This window comes from Euprymna scolopes, chromosome 46, assembly GCF_053919585.1.
Source record: "Euprymna scolopes isolate OS-2025 chromosome 46, ASM5391958v1, whole genome shotgun sequence".
Classification (NCBI taxonomy): Eukaryota; Metazoa; Mollusca; class Cephalopoda; order Sepiida; family Sepiolidae; genus Euprymna; species Euprymna scolopes.
Window position 1 is genome coordinate 97323512 of NC_136527.1, and position 13514 is coordinate 97337025.

Consider the following 13514-nt stretch of genomic DNA (forward strand, 5'->3'; position numbering starts at 1 on the left):
TGAATACACTCTGAGATGCCTTGGTCTACAAGATTGTCACCTATCTATACCTACATCCCCTGTTCTTTGGACTTAGAAATTTTTCACTTGAATACACGCTGAGATGCCTTGGTCTATAAGATTGCCACCTATCTATACCTACATCCCCTCTTGTTTGGACTTAGAAATTTTTCAATTGAATACACTCTGAGATGCTTTGGTCTATAAGATTGTCACCTATCTATACCTACATCCCCTCTTGTTTGGACTTAGAAATTTTTCAATTGAATACACGCTGAGATGCCTTGGTCTATAAGATTGTCACCTATCTATACCTACATCCCCCCTTGTTTGGACTTAGAATTTTTTCAATTGAATACACGCTGAGATGCCTTGGTCTATAAGAATGTCACCTATCTATACCTACATCCCCTCTTGTTTGGACTTAGAATTTTTTCAATTAAATACACGCTGAGATGCCTTGGTCTATAAGATTGTCACCTATCTATACCTACATCCCCCCTTGTTTGGACTTAGAATTTTTTCAATTGAATACACGCTGAGATGCCTTGGTCTATAAGAATGTCACCTATCTATACCTACATCCCCTCTTGTTTGGACTTAGAATTTTTTCAATTGAATACACGCTGAGATGCCTTGGTCTATAAGATTGTCACCTATCTATACCTACATCCCCTCTTGTTTGGACTTGGAAATTTTTCAATTGAATACACGCTGAGATGCCTTGGTCTATAAGATTGTCACCTATCTATACCTACATCCCCTCTTGTTTGGACTTGGAAATTTTTCAATTGAATACACTCTGAGATGCTTTGGTCTACAAGATTGTCACCTATCTATACCTACATCCCCTCTTGTTTGGACTTAGAAATTTTTCAATTGAATACACGCTGAGATGCTTTGGTCTATAAGATTGTCACCTATCTATACCTACATCCCCTCTTGTTTGGACTTAGAATTTTTTCAATTGAATACACTCTGAGATGCTTTGGTCTACAAGATTGTCACCTATCTATACCTACATCCCCTCTTGTTTGGACTTAGAATTTTTTCAATTGAATACACTCTGAGATGCTTTGGTCTATAAGATTGCCACCTATCTATACCTACATCCCCTCTTGTTTGGACTTAGAACTTTTTCAATTGAATACACTCTGAGATGCTTTGGTCTATAAGATTGTCACCTATCTATACCTACATCCCCTCTTGTTTGGACTTAGAAATTTTTCACTTGAATACACGCTGAGATGCCTTGGTCTACAAGATTGCCACCTATCTATACCTACATCCCCTCTTGTTTGGACTTAGAAATTTTTCACTTGAATACACGCTGAGATGGCTTGGTCTACAAGATTGCCACCTATCTATACCTACATCCCCTGTTGTTTGGACTTAGAAATTTTTCAATTGAATACACTCTGAGATGCCTTGGTCTATAAGATTGTCACCTATCTATACCTACATCCCCTCTTGTTTGGACTTAGAAATTTTTCAATTGAATACACTCTGAGATGCCTTGGTCTACAAGATTGTCACCTATCTATACCTACATCCCCTGTTCTTTGGACTTAGAAATTTTTCACTTGAATACACGCTGAGATGCCTTGGTCTATAAGATTGCCACCTATCTATACCTACATCCCCTCTTGTTTGGACTTAGAAATTTTTCAATTGAATACACTCTGAGATGCTTTGGTCTATAAGGTTGTCACCTATCTATACCTACATCCCCTCTTGTTTGGACTTAGAAATTTTTCACTTGAATACACGCTGAGATGCCTTGGTCTACAAGATTGTCACCTATCTATACCTACATCCCCTCTTGTTTGGACTTAGAAATTTTTCAATTGAATACACGCTGAGATGCCTTGGTCTATAAGATTGTCACCTATCTATACCTACATCCCCTCTTGTTTGGACTTAGAAATTTTTCACTTGAATACACGCTGAGATGCCTTGGTCTATAAGATTGTCACCTATCTATACCTACATCCCCTCTTGTTTGGACTTAGAAATTTTTCACTTGAATACACGCTGAGATGCCTTGGTCTACAAGATTGTCACCTATCTATACCTACATCCCCTCTTGTTTGGACTTAGAAATTTTTCAATTGAATACACGCTGAGATGCCTTGGTCTATAAGATTGTCACCTATCTATACCTACATCCCCTCTTGTTTGGACTTAGAAATTTTTCACTTGAATACACGCTGAGATGCCTTGGTCTATAAGATTGTCACCTATCTATACCTACATCCCCTCTTGTTTGGACTTAGAAATTTTTCACTTGAATACACGCTGAGATGCCTTGGTCTACAAGATTGTCACCTATCTATACCTACATCCCCTCTTGTTTGGACTTAGAAATTTTTCAATTGAATACACGCTGAGATGCCTTGGTCTATAAGATTGTCACCTATCTATACCTACATCCCCTCTTGTTTGGACTTGGAAATTTTTCAATTGAATACACTCTGAGATGCTTTGGTCTACAAGATTGTCACCTATCTATACCTACATCCCCTCTTGTTTGGACTTAGAATTTTTTCAATTGAATACACTCTGAGATGCTTTGGTCTATAAGATTGTCACCTATCTATACCTACATCCCCTCTTGTTTGGACTTAGAATTTTTTCAATTGAATACACGCTGAGATGCCTTGGTCTATAAGATTGTCACCTATCTATACCTACATCCCCTCTTGTTTGGACTTGGAAATTTTTCAATTGAATACACGCTGAGATGCCTTGGTCTATAAGATTGTCACCTATCTATACCTACATCCCCTCTTGTTTGGACTTGGAAATTTTTCAATTGAATACACTCTGAGATGCTTTGGTCTACAAGATTGTCACCTATCTATACCTACATCCCCTCTTGTTTGGACTTAGAAATTTTTCAATTGAATACACTCTGAGATGCCTTGGTCTATAAGATTGTCACCTATCTATACCTACATCCCCTCTTGTTTGGACTTAGAAATTTTTCAATTGAATACACTCTGAGATGCCTTGGTCTACAAGATTGTCACCTATCTATACCTACATCCCCTGTTCTTTGGACTTAGAAATTTTTCACTTGAATACACGCTGAGATGCCTTGGTCTATAAGATTGCCACCTATCTATACCTACATCCCCTCTTGTTTGGACTTAGAAATTTTTCAATTGAATACACTCTGAGATGCTTTGGTCTATAAGGTTGTCACCTATCTATACCTACATCCCCTCTTGTTTGGACTTAGAAATTTTTCACTTGAATACACGCTGAGATGCCTTGGTCTACAAGATTGTCACCTATCTATACCTACATCCCCTCTTGTTTGGACTTAGAAATTTTTCAATTGAATACACGCTGAGATGCCTTGGTCTATAAGATTGTCACCTATCTATACCTACATCCCCTCTTGTTTGGACTTAGAAATTTTTCACTTGAATACACGCTGAGATGCCTTGGTCTATAAGATTGTCACCTATCTATACCTACATCCCCTCTTGTTTGGACTTAGAAATTTTTCACTTGAATACACGCTGAGATGCCTTGGTCTATAAGATTGTCACCTATCTATACCTACATCCCCTCTTGTTTGGACTTGGAAATTTTTCAATTGAATACACGCTGAGATGCCTTGGTCTATAAGATTGTCACCTATCTATACCTACATCCCCTCTTGTTTGGACTTGGAAATTTTTCAATTGAATACACTCTGAGATGCTTTGGTCTACAAGATTGTCACCTATCTATACCTACATCCCCTCTTGTTTGGACTTAGAAATTTTTCAATTGAATACACGCTGAGATGCTTTGGTCTATAACATTGTCACCTATCTATACCTACATCCCCTCTTGTTTGGACTTAGAATTTTTTCAATTGAATACACTCTGAGATGCTTTGGTCTACAAGATTGTCACCTATCTATACCTACATCCCCTCTTGTTTGGACTTAGAATTTTTTCAATTGAATACACTCTGAGATGCTTTGGTCTATAAGATTGCCACCTATCTATACCTACATCCCCTCTTGTTTGGACTTAGAACTTTTTCAATTGAATACACTCTGAGATGCTTTGGTCTATAAGATTGTCACCTATCTATACCTACATCCCCTCTTGTTTGGACTTAGAAATTTTTCACTTGAATACACGCTGAGATGCCTTGGTCTACAAGATTGCCACCTATCTATACCTACATCCCCTCTTGTTTGGACTTAGAAATTTTTCACTTGAATACACGCTGAGATGGCTTGGTCTACAAGATTGCCACCTATCTATACCTACATCCCCTGTTGTTTGGACTTAGAAATTTTTCAATTGAATACACTCTGAGATGCCTTGGTCTATAAGATTGTCACCTATCTATACCTACATCCCCTCTTGTTTGGACTTAGAAATTTTTCAATTGAATACACTCTGAGATGCCTTGGTCTACAAGATTGTCACCTATCTATACCTACATCCCCTGTTCTTTGGACTTAGAAATTTTTCACTTGAATACACGCTGAGATGCCTTGGTCTATAAGATTGCCACCTATCTATACCTACATCCCCTCTTGTTTGGACTTAGAAATTTTTCAATTGAATACACTCTGAGATGCTTTGGTCTATAAGATTGTCACCTATCTATACCTACATCCCCTCTTGTTTGGACTTAGAAATTTTTCAATTGAATACACGCTGAGATGCCTTGGTCTATAAGATTGTCACCTATCTATACCTACATCCCCCCTTGTTTGGACTTAGAATTTTTTCAATTGAATACACGCTGAGATGCCTTGGTCTATAAGAATGTCACCTATCTATACCTACATCCCCTCTTGTTTGGACTTAGAATTTTTTCAATTGAATACACGCTGAGATGCCTTGGTCTATAAGATTGTCACCTATCTATACCTACATCCCCCCTTGTTTGGACTTAGAATTTTTTCAATTGAATACACGCTGAGATGCCTTGGTCTATAAGAATGTCACCTATCTATACCTACATCCCCTCTTGTTTGGACTTAGAATTTTTTCAATTGAATACACGCTGAGATGCCTTGGTCTATAAGATTGTCACCTATCTATACCTACATCCCCTCTTGTTTGGACTTAGAAATTTTTCAATTGAATACACTCTGAGATGCTTTGGTCTATAAGATTGTCACCTATCTATACCTACATCCCCTCTTGTTTGGACTTAGAATTTTTTCAATTGAATACACTCTGAGATGCTTTGGTCTACAAGATTGTCACCTATCTATACCTACATCCCCTCTTGTTTGGACTTAGAAATTTTTCAATTGAATACACTCTGAGATGCTTTGGTCTATAAGATTGTCACCTATCTATACCTACATCCCCTCTTGTTTGGACTTAGAAATTTTTCAATTGAATACACGCTGAGATGCCTTGGTCTATAAGATTGTCACCTATCTATACCTACATCCCCTCTTGTTTTGACTTAGAATTTTTTCAATTGAATACACTCTGAGATGCTTTGGTCTACAAGATTGTCACCTATCTATACCTACATCCCCTCTTGTTTGGACTTAGAATTTTTTCAATTGAATACACTCTGAGATGCTTTGGTCTACAAGATTGTCACCTATCTATACCTACATCCCCTCTTGTTTGGACTTAGAATTTTTTCAATTGAATACACGCTGAGATGCCTTGGTCTATAAGATTGTCACCTATCTATACCTACATCCCCTCTTGTTTGGACTTAGAAATTTTTCAATTGAATACACTCTTAGATGCTTTGGTCTATAAGATTGTCACCTATCTATACCTTCATCCCCTCTTGTTTGGACTTAGAAATTTTTCACTTGAATACACGCTGAGATGCCTTGGTCTACAAGATTGTCACCTATCTATACCTACATCCCCTCTTGTTTGGACTTAGAAATTTTTCACTTGAATACACACTGAGATGCCTTGGTCTATAAGATTGTCACCTATCTATACCTACATCCCCTCTTGTTTGGACTTAGAAATTTTTCACTTGAATACACGCTGAGATGCCTTGGTCTACAAGATTGCAACCTATCTATACCTACATCCCCTCTTGTTTGGACTTAGAAATTTTTCACTTGAATACACGCTGAGATGCCTTGGTCTACAAGATTGTCACCTATCTATACCTACATCCCCTCTTGTTTGGACTTAGAAATTTTTCAATTGAATACACGCTGAGATGCCTTGGTCTACAAGATTGCCACCTATCTATACCTACATCCCCTGTTGTTTGGACTTAGAAATTTTTCAATTGAATACACTCTGAGATGCCTTGGTCTATAAGATTGTCACCTATCTATACCTACATCCCCTCTTGTTTGGACTTAGAAATTTTTCAATTGAATACACTCTGAGATGCTTTGGTCTATAAGATTGCCACCTATCTATACCTACATCCCCTCTTGTTTGGACTTAGAAATTTTTCACTTGAATACACGCTGAGATGCCTTGGTCTACAAGATTGTCACCTATCTATACCTACATCCCCTGTTCTTTGGACTTAGAAATTTTTCACTTGAATACACGCTGAGATGCCTTGGTCTATAAGATTGCCACCTATCTATACCTACATCCCCTCTTGTTTGGACTTAGAAATTTTTCAATTGAATACACTCTGAGATGCTTTGGTCTATAAGATTGTCACCTATCTATACCTACATCCCCTCTTGTTTGGACTTAGAAATTTTTCACTTGAATACACGCTGAGATGCCTTGGTCTATAAGATTGTCACCTATCTATACCTACAACCCCTCTTGTTTGGACTTAGAAATTCTTCACTTGAATACACGCTGAGATGCCTTGGTCTATAAGATTGCACTCTATCAATACCTACATCCCCTCTTGTTTGGACTTAGAAATTTTTCAATTGAATACACGCTGAGATGCCTTGGTCTATAAGATTGTCACCTATCTATACCTACATCCCCTCTTGTTTGGACTTAGAAATTTTTCACTTGAATGCACGCTGAGATGCCTTGGTCTATAAGATTGTCACCTATCTATACCTACATCCCCTCTTGTTTGGACTTAGAAATTTTTCAATTGAATACACGCTGAGATGCCTTGGTCTATAAGATTGTCACCTATCTATACCTACATCCCCTCTTGTTTGGACTTAGAAATTTTTCACTTGAATACACGCTGAGATGCCTTGGTCTATAAGATTGTCACCTATCTATACCTACATCCCCTCTTGTTTGGACTTAGAAATTCTTCACTTGAATACACGCTGAGATGCCTTGGTCTATAAGATTGTCACTTATATATACCTACATCCCCTGTTGTTTGGACTTAGAAATTTTTCACTTGAATACACGCTGAGATGCCTTGGTCTATAAGATTGTCACCTATCTATACCTACATCCCCTCTTGTTTGGACTTAGAAATTTTTCACTTGAATACACGCTGAGATGCCTTGGTCTATAAGATTGTCACCTATCTATACCTACATCCCCTGTTGTTTGGACTTAGAATTTTTTCAATTAAATACACGCTGAGATGCCTTGGTCTATAAGATTGTCACCTATCTATACCTACATCCCCTCTTGTTTGGACTTAGAAATTTTTCAATTAAATACACGCTGAGATGCCTTGGTCTATAAGATTGTCACCTATCTATACCTACATCCCCTGTTGTTTGGACTTAGAAATTTTTCACTTGAATACACGCTGAGATGCCTTGGTCTATAAGATTGTCACTTATATATACCTACAGCCCCTGTTGTTTGGACTTAGAAATTTTTCACTTGAATACACGCTGAGATGCCTTGGTCTATAAGATTGTCACCTATCTATACCTACATCCCCTCTTGTTTGGACTTAGAAATTTTTCACTTGAATACACGCTGAGATGCCTTGGTCTATAAGATTGTCACCTATCTATACCTACATCCCCTCTTGTTTGGACTTAGAAATTTTTCACTTGAATACACGCTGAGATGCCTTGGTCTATAAGATTGTCACTTATATATACCTACAGCCCCTGTTGTTTGGACTTAGAAATATTTCACTTGAATACACGCTGAGATGCCTTGGTCTATAAGATTGTCACCTATCTATACCTACATCCCCTCTTGTATGGACTTAGAAATTTTTCAATTAAATACACGCTGAGATGCCTTGGTCTATAAGATTGTCACCTATCTATACCTACATCCCCTCTTGTTTGGACTTAGAAATTTTTCACTTGAATACACGCTGAGATGCCTTGGTCTATAAGATTGTCACTTATATATACCTACAGCCCCTGTTGTTTGGACTTAGAAATTTTTCACTTGAATACACGCTGAGATGCCTTGGTCTATAAGATTGTCACCTATCTATACCTACATCCCCTCTTGTTTGGACTTAGAAATTTTTCACAATGAACCGAATATAATATTTTAGACAAACGTTTTTTTTTATATTCACGCCCCCCCCCATTTGTGTAAGTGTCACACATTTTCAAGTTTCTCTTAAAAAGTAAATAATTAATTTATGTTTAATAGTTTTATATATCACAAATTGAAGAGAAAAGGTCAATAAATAACATATTCAAATTTAAAACAAAAAATCCCTTTTTTTAGAAATTTACCTGTAAAGTCCGAAGTTTAAAACCTTTTTTTAAAAAAAAAAAAAACACATTGTTTTTTTTTTGTTTTTTTTTTTAATGAAACCTTGGTCCTAGCTCCTTTAATTGAAAGAAAAATTAGGGCTTGAATTACATTTTTCGAGGCGTTATAAGCTTGGAAAGACAGGGGGTCGAATAATTCACGCCTCTCATTTTGAAATGTCTATTAAAAAGTAAATAATTAATTTATAAATTATTAATCTTATAAGCTTGGAAAGATGGGGTGGAATTATTCACTATTTTCACGAAATTTCTGACACTGCCCACAGACAGACCGTTCCGTTGTATCACAGTTCTTAAGTGTTGCTAGACTAAAACTCATCAGGGCCAGTATACTTCTTCAGTGGTCCTAAACAAGGAAGGGAGATAATTCCAAACAGTCAGAGTTGTCTTCCTTCAAGAATCTACGAAATTTTTGTTTTTACTTATTTTAAAGCGTTTATTTACTTCAGAACAAAATTAGTGTTGAGACTTAAGTTATAACAAGACCGAAATGACTGTCATGAGACCGACGTCTCGGTGTATATGAGAAGAAAGCACCACCAACCTCTATACGTAGTTAATTTTCATGTCGAAAATAGTAATATATCCAAAAATGACGAAAATTCAGCAAGTAGAAAGTTGATTTATAAAGTAGAATTATAATGAATCAATGTAAATTAATATTCTATTCACAAAGAAATCAGTCTTAATTAAGTTTATATATATGTGTGTGTGTGTGTGTGTGTGTGTGTGTGTGTGTGTGTGTGTACGGCGCACGTGCTCTGTAAATCGATTACAGCTCGTTACATTTCAAACATCGCAGACCCACACGTTGTTTGGTACCATCGCAAACGAACAAAAAAAATAAAATAAAATGAAATAAATAAAAATCCGACCCAGCAATTTTTTAAGTGCAAATTAGTGATAGGATAATTCCTATATTTTCCCGATTCCAGTGCAATTACTGATTCCGATTATTTATAAATCTCTAAAGACTAGCATGTTAAATGTGCAGATATTTTCTTAAACGTAATGAAAAAACATGATATGGGAATAAACTATAGTTTAAAATCAATAAATATTGATTATTTTATCAGTATTACCAGCAGCGGAAGATATCAAATAAAAACATAATTAAAAGAATCGTTTTGGCATCAGAAAAGTGGCACATATTATTAATCGTCCCAACACTAACGCAAATGAAATGCATTATTCGTGGTTTTGTCCAACGCATTTCATTATCTTTCAAAAGTCTTTTCGTACACATATGTGCTTAGCAAAGCTGTGCCACATAACATGTGCTTTTTCAAAGTCTCTGTCGCTACCACCTGACGCTGACCCTGTCGTTTTGAAATTCAGAGGGAACTCTTTCTCTCTCTCTCTCTCTCTCTCTCTCTCTCTCTCTCTCTCTCTTTCTCTCTCTCTCTCTCTTTCTCACACACACACACACACACACACGTGCCGAGACAAAACTTTGTTTTATATAATAGTATCCTCTCTTTCATAAGTAAAACAAAACAAAAACAAAAAAACATACACTCAATAGAGTTGGTATGTATGGAAAATATAAACGACATTTTGGTTGCAACACTCACGCACAAATGTAATTAAAACCAACAAAACATGCAATGAAAAGAAATGAATTCGAATTACATTTTCTTTCAAAAAAACAACGAACGATAATACAATAAAATGGCTACTCAGAATCAAATATTGATTTTTTTAAGACGAATGTTTTAATTTGAGAAAAGATGCGGGAATAAAAATGATGTATGGAATATACTGTCGCTTCTTTATTAATATTAATCGATGTGGTTCCTCATATGCAAATTATTCAATCACTTGTTTTTTGTTTTTTTTTTTGTTTTTTTTTATATTTATTTCATGTTTCCAGGCGACACGCATCCCCGGGATTTCCAGCATATTTAGCAATCTTTCTGTGTTTTCCTTCGTTGTTCTCAAAGAGAGGCTTTCCGCTGAAACCGGTCGATTCTGAATTGAGAAAGGTCGTATGTGGACGCTTTCCCCATCGCCAAATTTCCAAGGATCTTTCCAACAATGGGCGCAAGCTTAAAACCATGACCTGCAAGAGAGAATAAAAATATCGAGAAAGGCACCATTAGAGAACTTCTTTCCAAACTTTAAAAACGTGAATGTAGTACGCCAGTGTTAACTTTGAAATTCTTCTAAGACCTGGTCGAGAAAATCAGTTTAGGAGAACCTTCAACAGTCGGTCGAATTCAAATCACATTTTTCTTCACTCTATAATTCCCTCTTGTCAAACTTTCACAAGAAAAAGAAACACTCGACTACCTACAACCACGATAAACGATTTCCCCCACTCTATATCTGTGCCTAAATTTAAATGCAGTCGTACATCTAAACAATATGATATAAATGCGGAAGTACCTCAGGGGTCTATCCTTGGACCTTTATTATTCCTGATATTCATAAATGACCTCCCTGATTAAATTGTTTCGGAGATGGGTATATTTGCTTATGACACCACTCTCTATAACAGGCACAAAGGGAAAACAAATGAACACACATCTAAGGAAATAACAGAAACACTAGAGAATGACTTCCAATCTCTAGTGGAATGGGAACAAAAATGGATGGTCACATTCAATGCTGCCAAGACTAAACTTGTTTCCTTCAATAGTTACAAGAAACCTTCTCTACCACCAATAGCAATGGCCAAGAACACATTACCTGAAAGTACTTTCATAAACTCCTAAGCCTAACATTTACAGGGAACATGAGCTGGAATAGATGCATTGAGAGCATTGCCAAGGCTGTTGCAAAAAAGGTGGGCTCTCTCTCTACCGTGCTGGAAAAATACTTACGCCTGAAATTATCCTGTACCTCTATAAGGCCACCATTCGCCCATGTATGGAGTACTGTTGTCACATTTGGGCTGGTGCATCTGCTGGTTTTCTCTCGCTCCTGGACAGGGTTCAAAAGAGAGTCGCCAACCTAATAGGTCCTGAACTTTCATCTAGGCTTCAGCCTCTGTCCAATCGACGAAACGTTTCATCCCTCTGCCTGTTCTACAAATACTTTAATGGTGAATGCTCTGACGAACTACAAGCACTTGTACCTCCTCGACGTGACTACCTCCGACAAACCTGACAAACAACTAAGTCCCACCCCTTTACAGTAGAGATCCCTAGGTGTAAGAAAGCCTTTTACTCCAATAGTTTCTTCCCCAGAACTGCAAGACTTTGGAACTCCCTTCCGGATTCTGCTTTCCCAATTGTACTGATATGCAGAAGTTCAAGTGTAATGTGAACAAACATCTTGCTACTCATCTCTCTTCATAATTCCCTTACAACTTATGCCTCGGATAGTGGCCCTCTACTTCAAAGTGGCACTGTGCTTTGTTTGGGGTGAAAATTGATTCATAAAAAAGATAAAAAGAGAGAACGAAAAAAGAGGAAAAGAAAGAGAGAAAAGTGGGAGTTTTTTGGGCCAGTATCAAAGTGCAGTAATATCTTCTGTTTTCCGTCAGAGGGGAAATCCTTCTCAACCGAGGCATTTTCTTTTGTCCCATTCAGAGTATCATTTTTGCAAAACCGACGTTGTGTCTGACTTTACTCTCAAATGAATGTCAGTAATTTTTTTTAATGAACCAAACCACAGTAAATTGTAATCATCAATCATAGATGTGTGTGTGTGTGTGTGTGTGTGTGTGTGTGTGTGTGTGTGTGTGTGTTACCAGCGAATGGTAAAAACTAGACACAAGGTAGAGATTAACTAATAGACATATGTAGATTAAAATTCGTAATAATAGAAACATGTAGCCAAGGGAGATAACTCTAGCGAAAATAGTTCTAAGAAAGAAAACTCTCATTAAAAATCTATAAATACTAAAAATACAACGTAAATAAATACATAAATATTAGCCTGGCAAAAAAAAAAAAAAAAAAAAAAGTTCAGTCTGAATTTGATAAAACAAAAAAAGTAATTTTCACCAACAACTAGGCTTCGGACGATGTGATCTCTGAATTTCTTGCCGCTCTTCTAAAACACGCCATGGACTGAGGGAGATAACCCTATTTAATTTAGAAATTCGTTCATCTTTTTTTTATTCTTTCATATGACAGTTTGGCGCTTCTACACTATTGGGGCGAAGTTTCTGAAATCGTATTACTGAATTTCATATGAAAAGAATCGTATCTACGTATTCCTCGTATTTTTTAAGATGATGATATAAAAAAATTACGAAAATCGATAAGGTAGAAAATTATTTATTAAAGAAAATAAAAAATACAACTTGATGGAAACGATCGTAAGACACAGGTTAGTTCAAAAGGGAGGTAATTTTCCGTTTCTATTTAAACTAGATGACCGCAATTATTCCTACTACTACGACGATTAAAGTCATTCAGTCGGACATATATTCGGTGAATTTCTAACAGCATTTTGTGTAATTATTTAGTTTGAACTCATTTTCCCAAACTTACCGTATTCAACAGCAAGCACACACTGCCATTCTCCTTTTTCAAATATATCGATAAACATTGTATGATTTTCGAACCGATTACACATTTTAAAGTGAGTAAAACCACTAAAAACCCTTTTTTCCAGTTAGGTAGAAAAGTAACTTATCTTGCCTTTGGTAACATTTATTTGTTAGTTGTTTTTTTACCACTTTTTTGAATCTATGTGTACAGTAATACAAACCCGGAAGATCCAACAAATATGTGTATAATTTTATAAAAAAAAAATCAGTTCCGTTAAAAAAGAAAAAAGTAAATAAATAAATAAATAATAATAATAATAATAATAATAATAATAATAATAATACCAAAAACAAATAAGGTCTGCAATGCAAGGGGAGTAACTCTAAAGTTTAAATTTAATTTCATAAAAGTTAGAGTTATCTCCCCTTTGCTCTATGTTGGAATTTGCAATTGATATTGA

At 36.4% G+C, this 13514-nt stretch overlaps 1 protein-coding gene across 1 annotated transcript in view; it reads right to left on the bottom strand.

The window, feature by feature from the left end:
* Window positions 1-10546: 10546 nt before the first annotated feature.
* LOC145270189 (peroxisomal sarcosine oxidase-like) overlaps window positions 10547-13514 on the bottom strand; it is a 145030-nt gene continuing 142062 nt past the window's right edge. Inside the window, exon 9 of the mRNA XM_080125818.1 lies at window positions 10547-10671. Coding sequence (XP_079981944.1) covers window positions 10547-10671 — 125 coding nt within the window. The remainder of the gene's footprint in view (window positions 10672-13514) is intronic.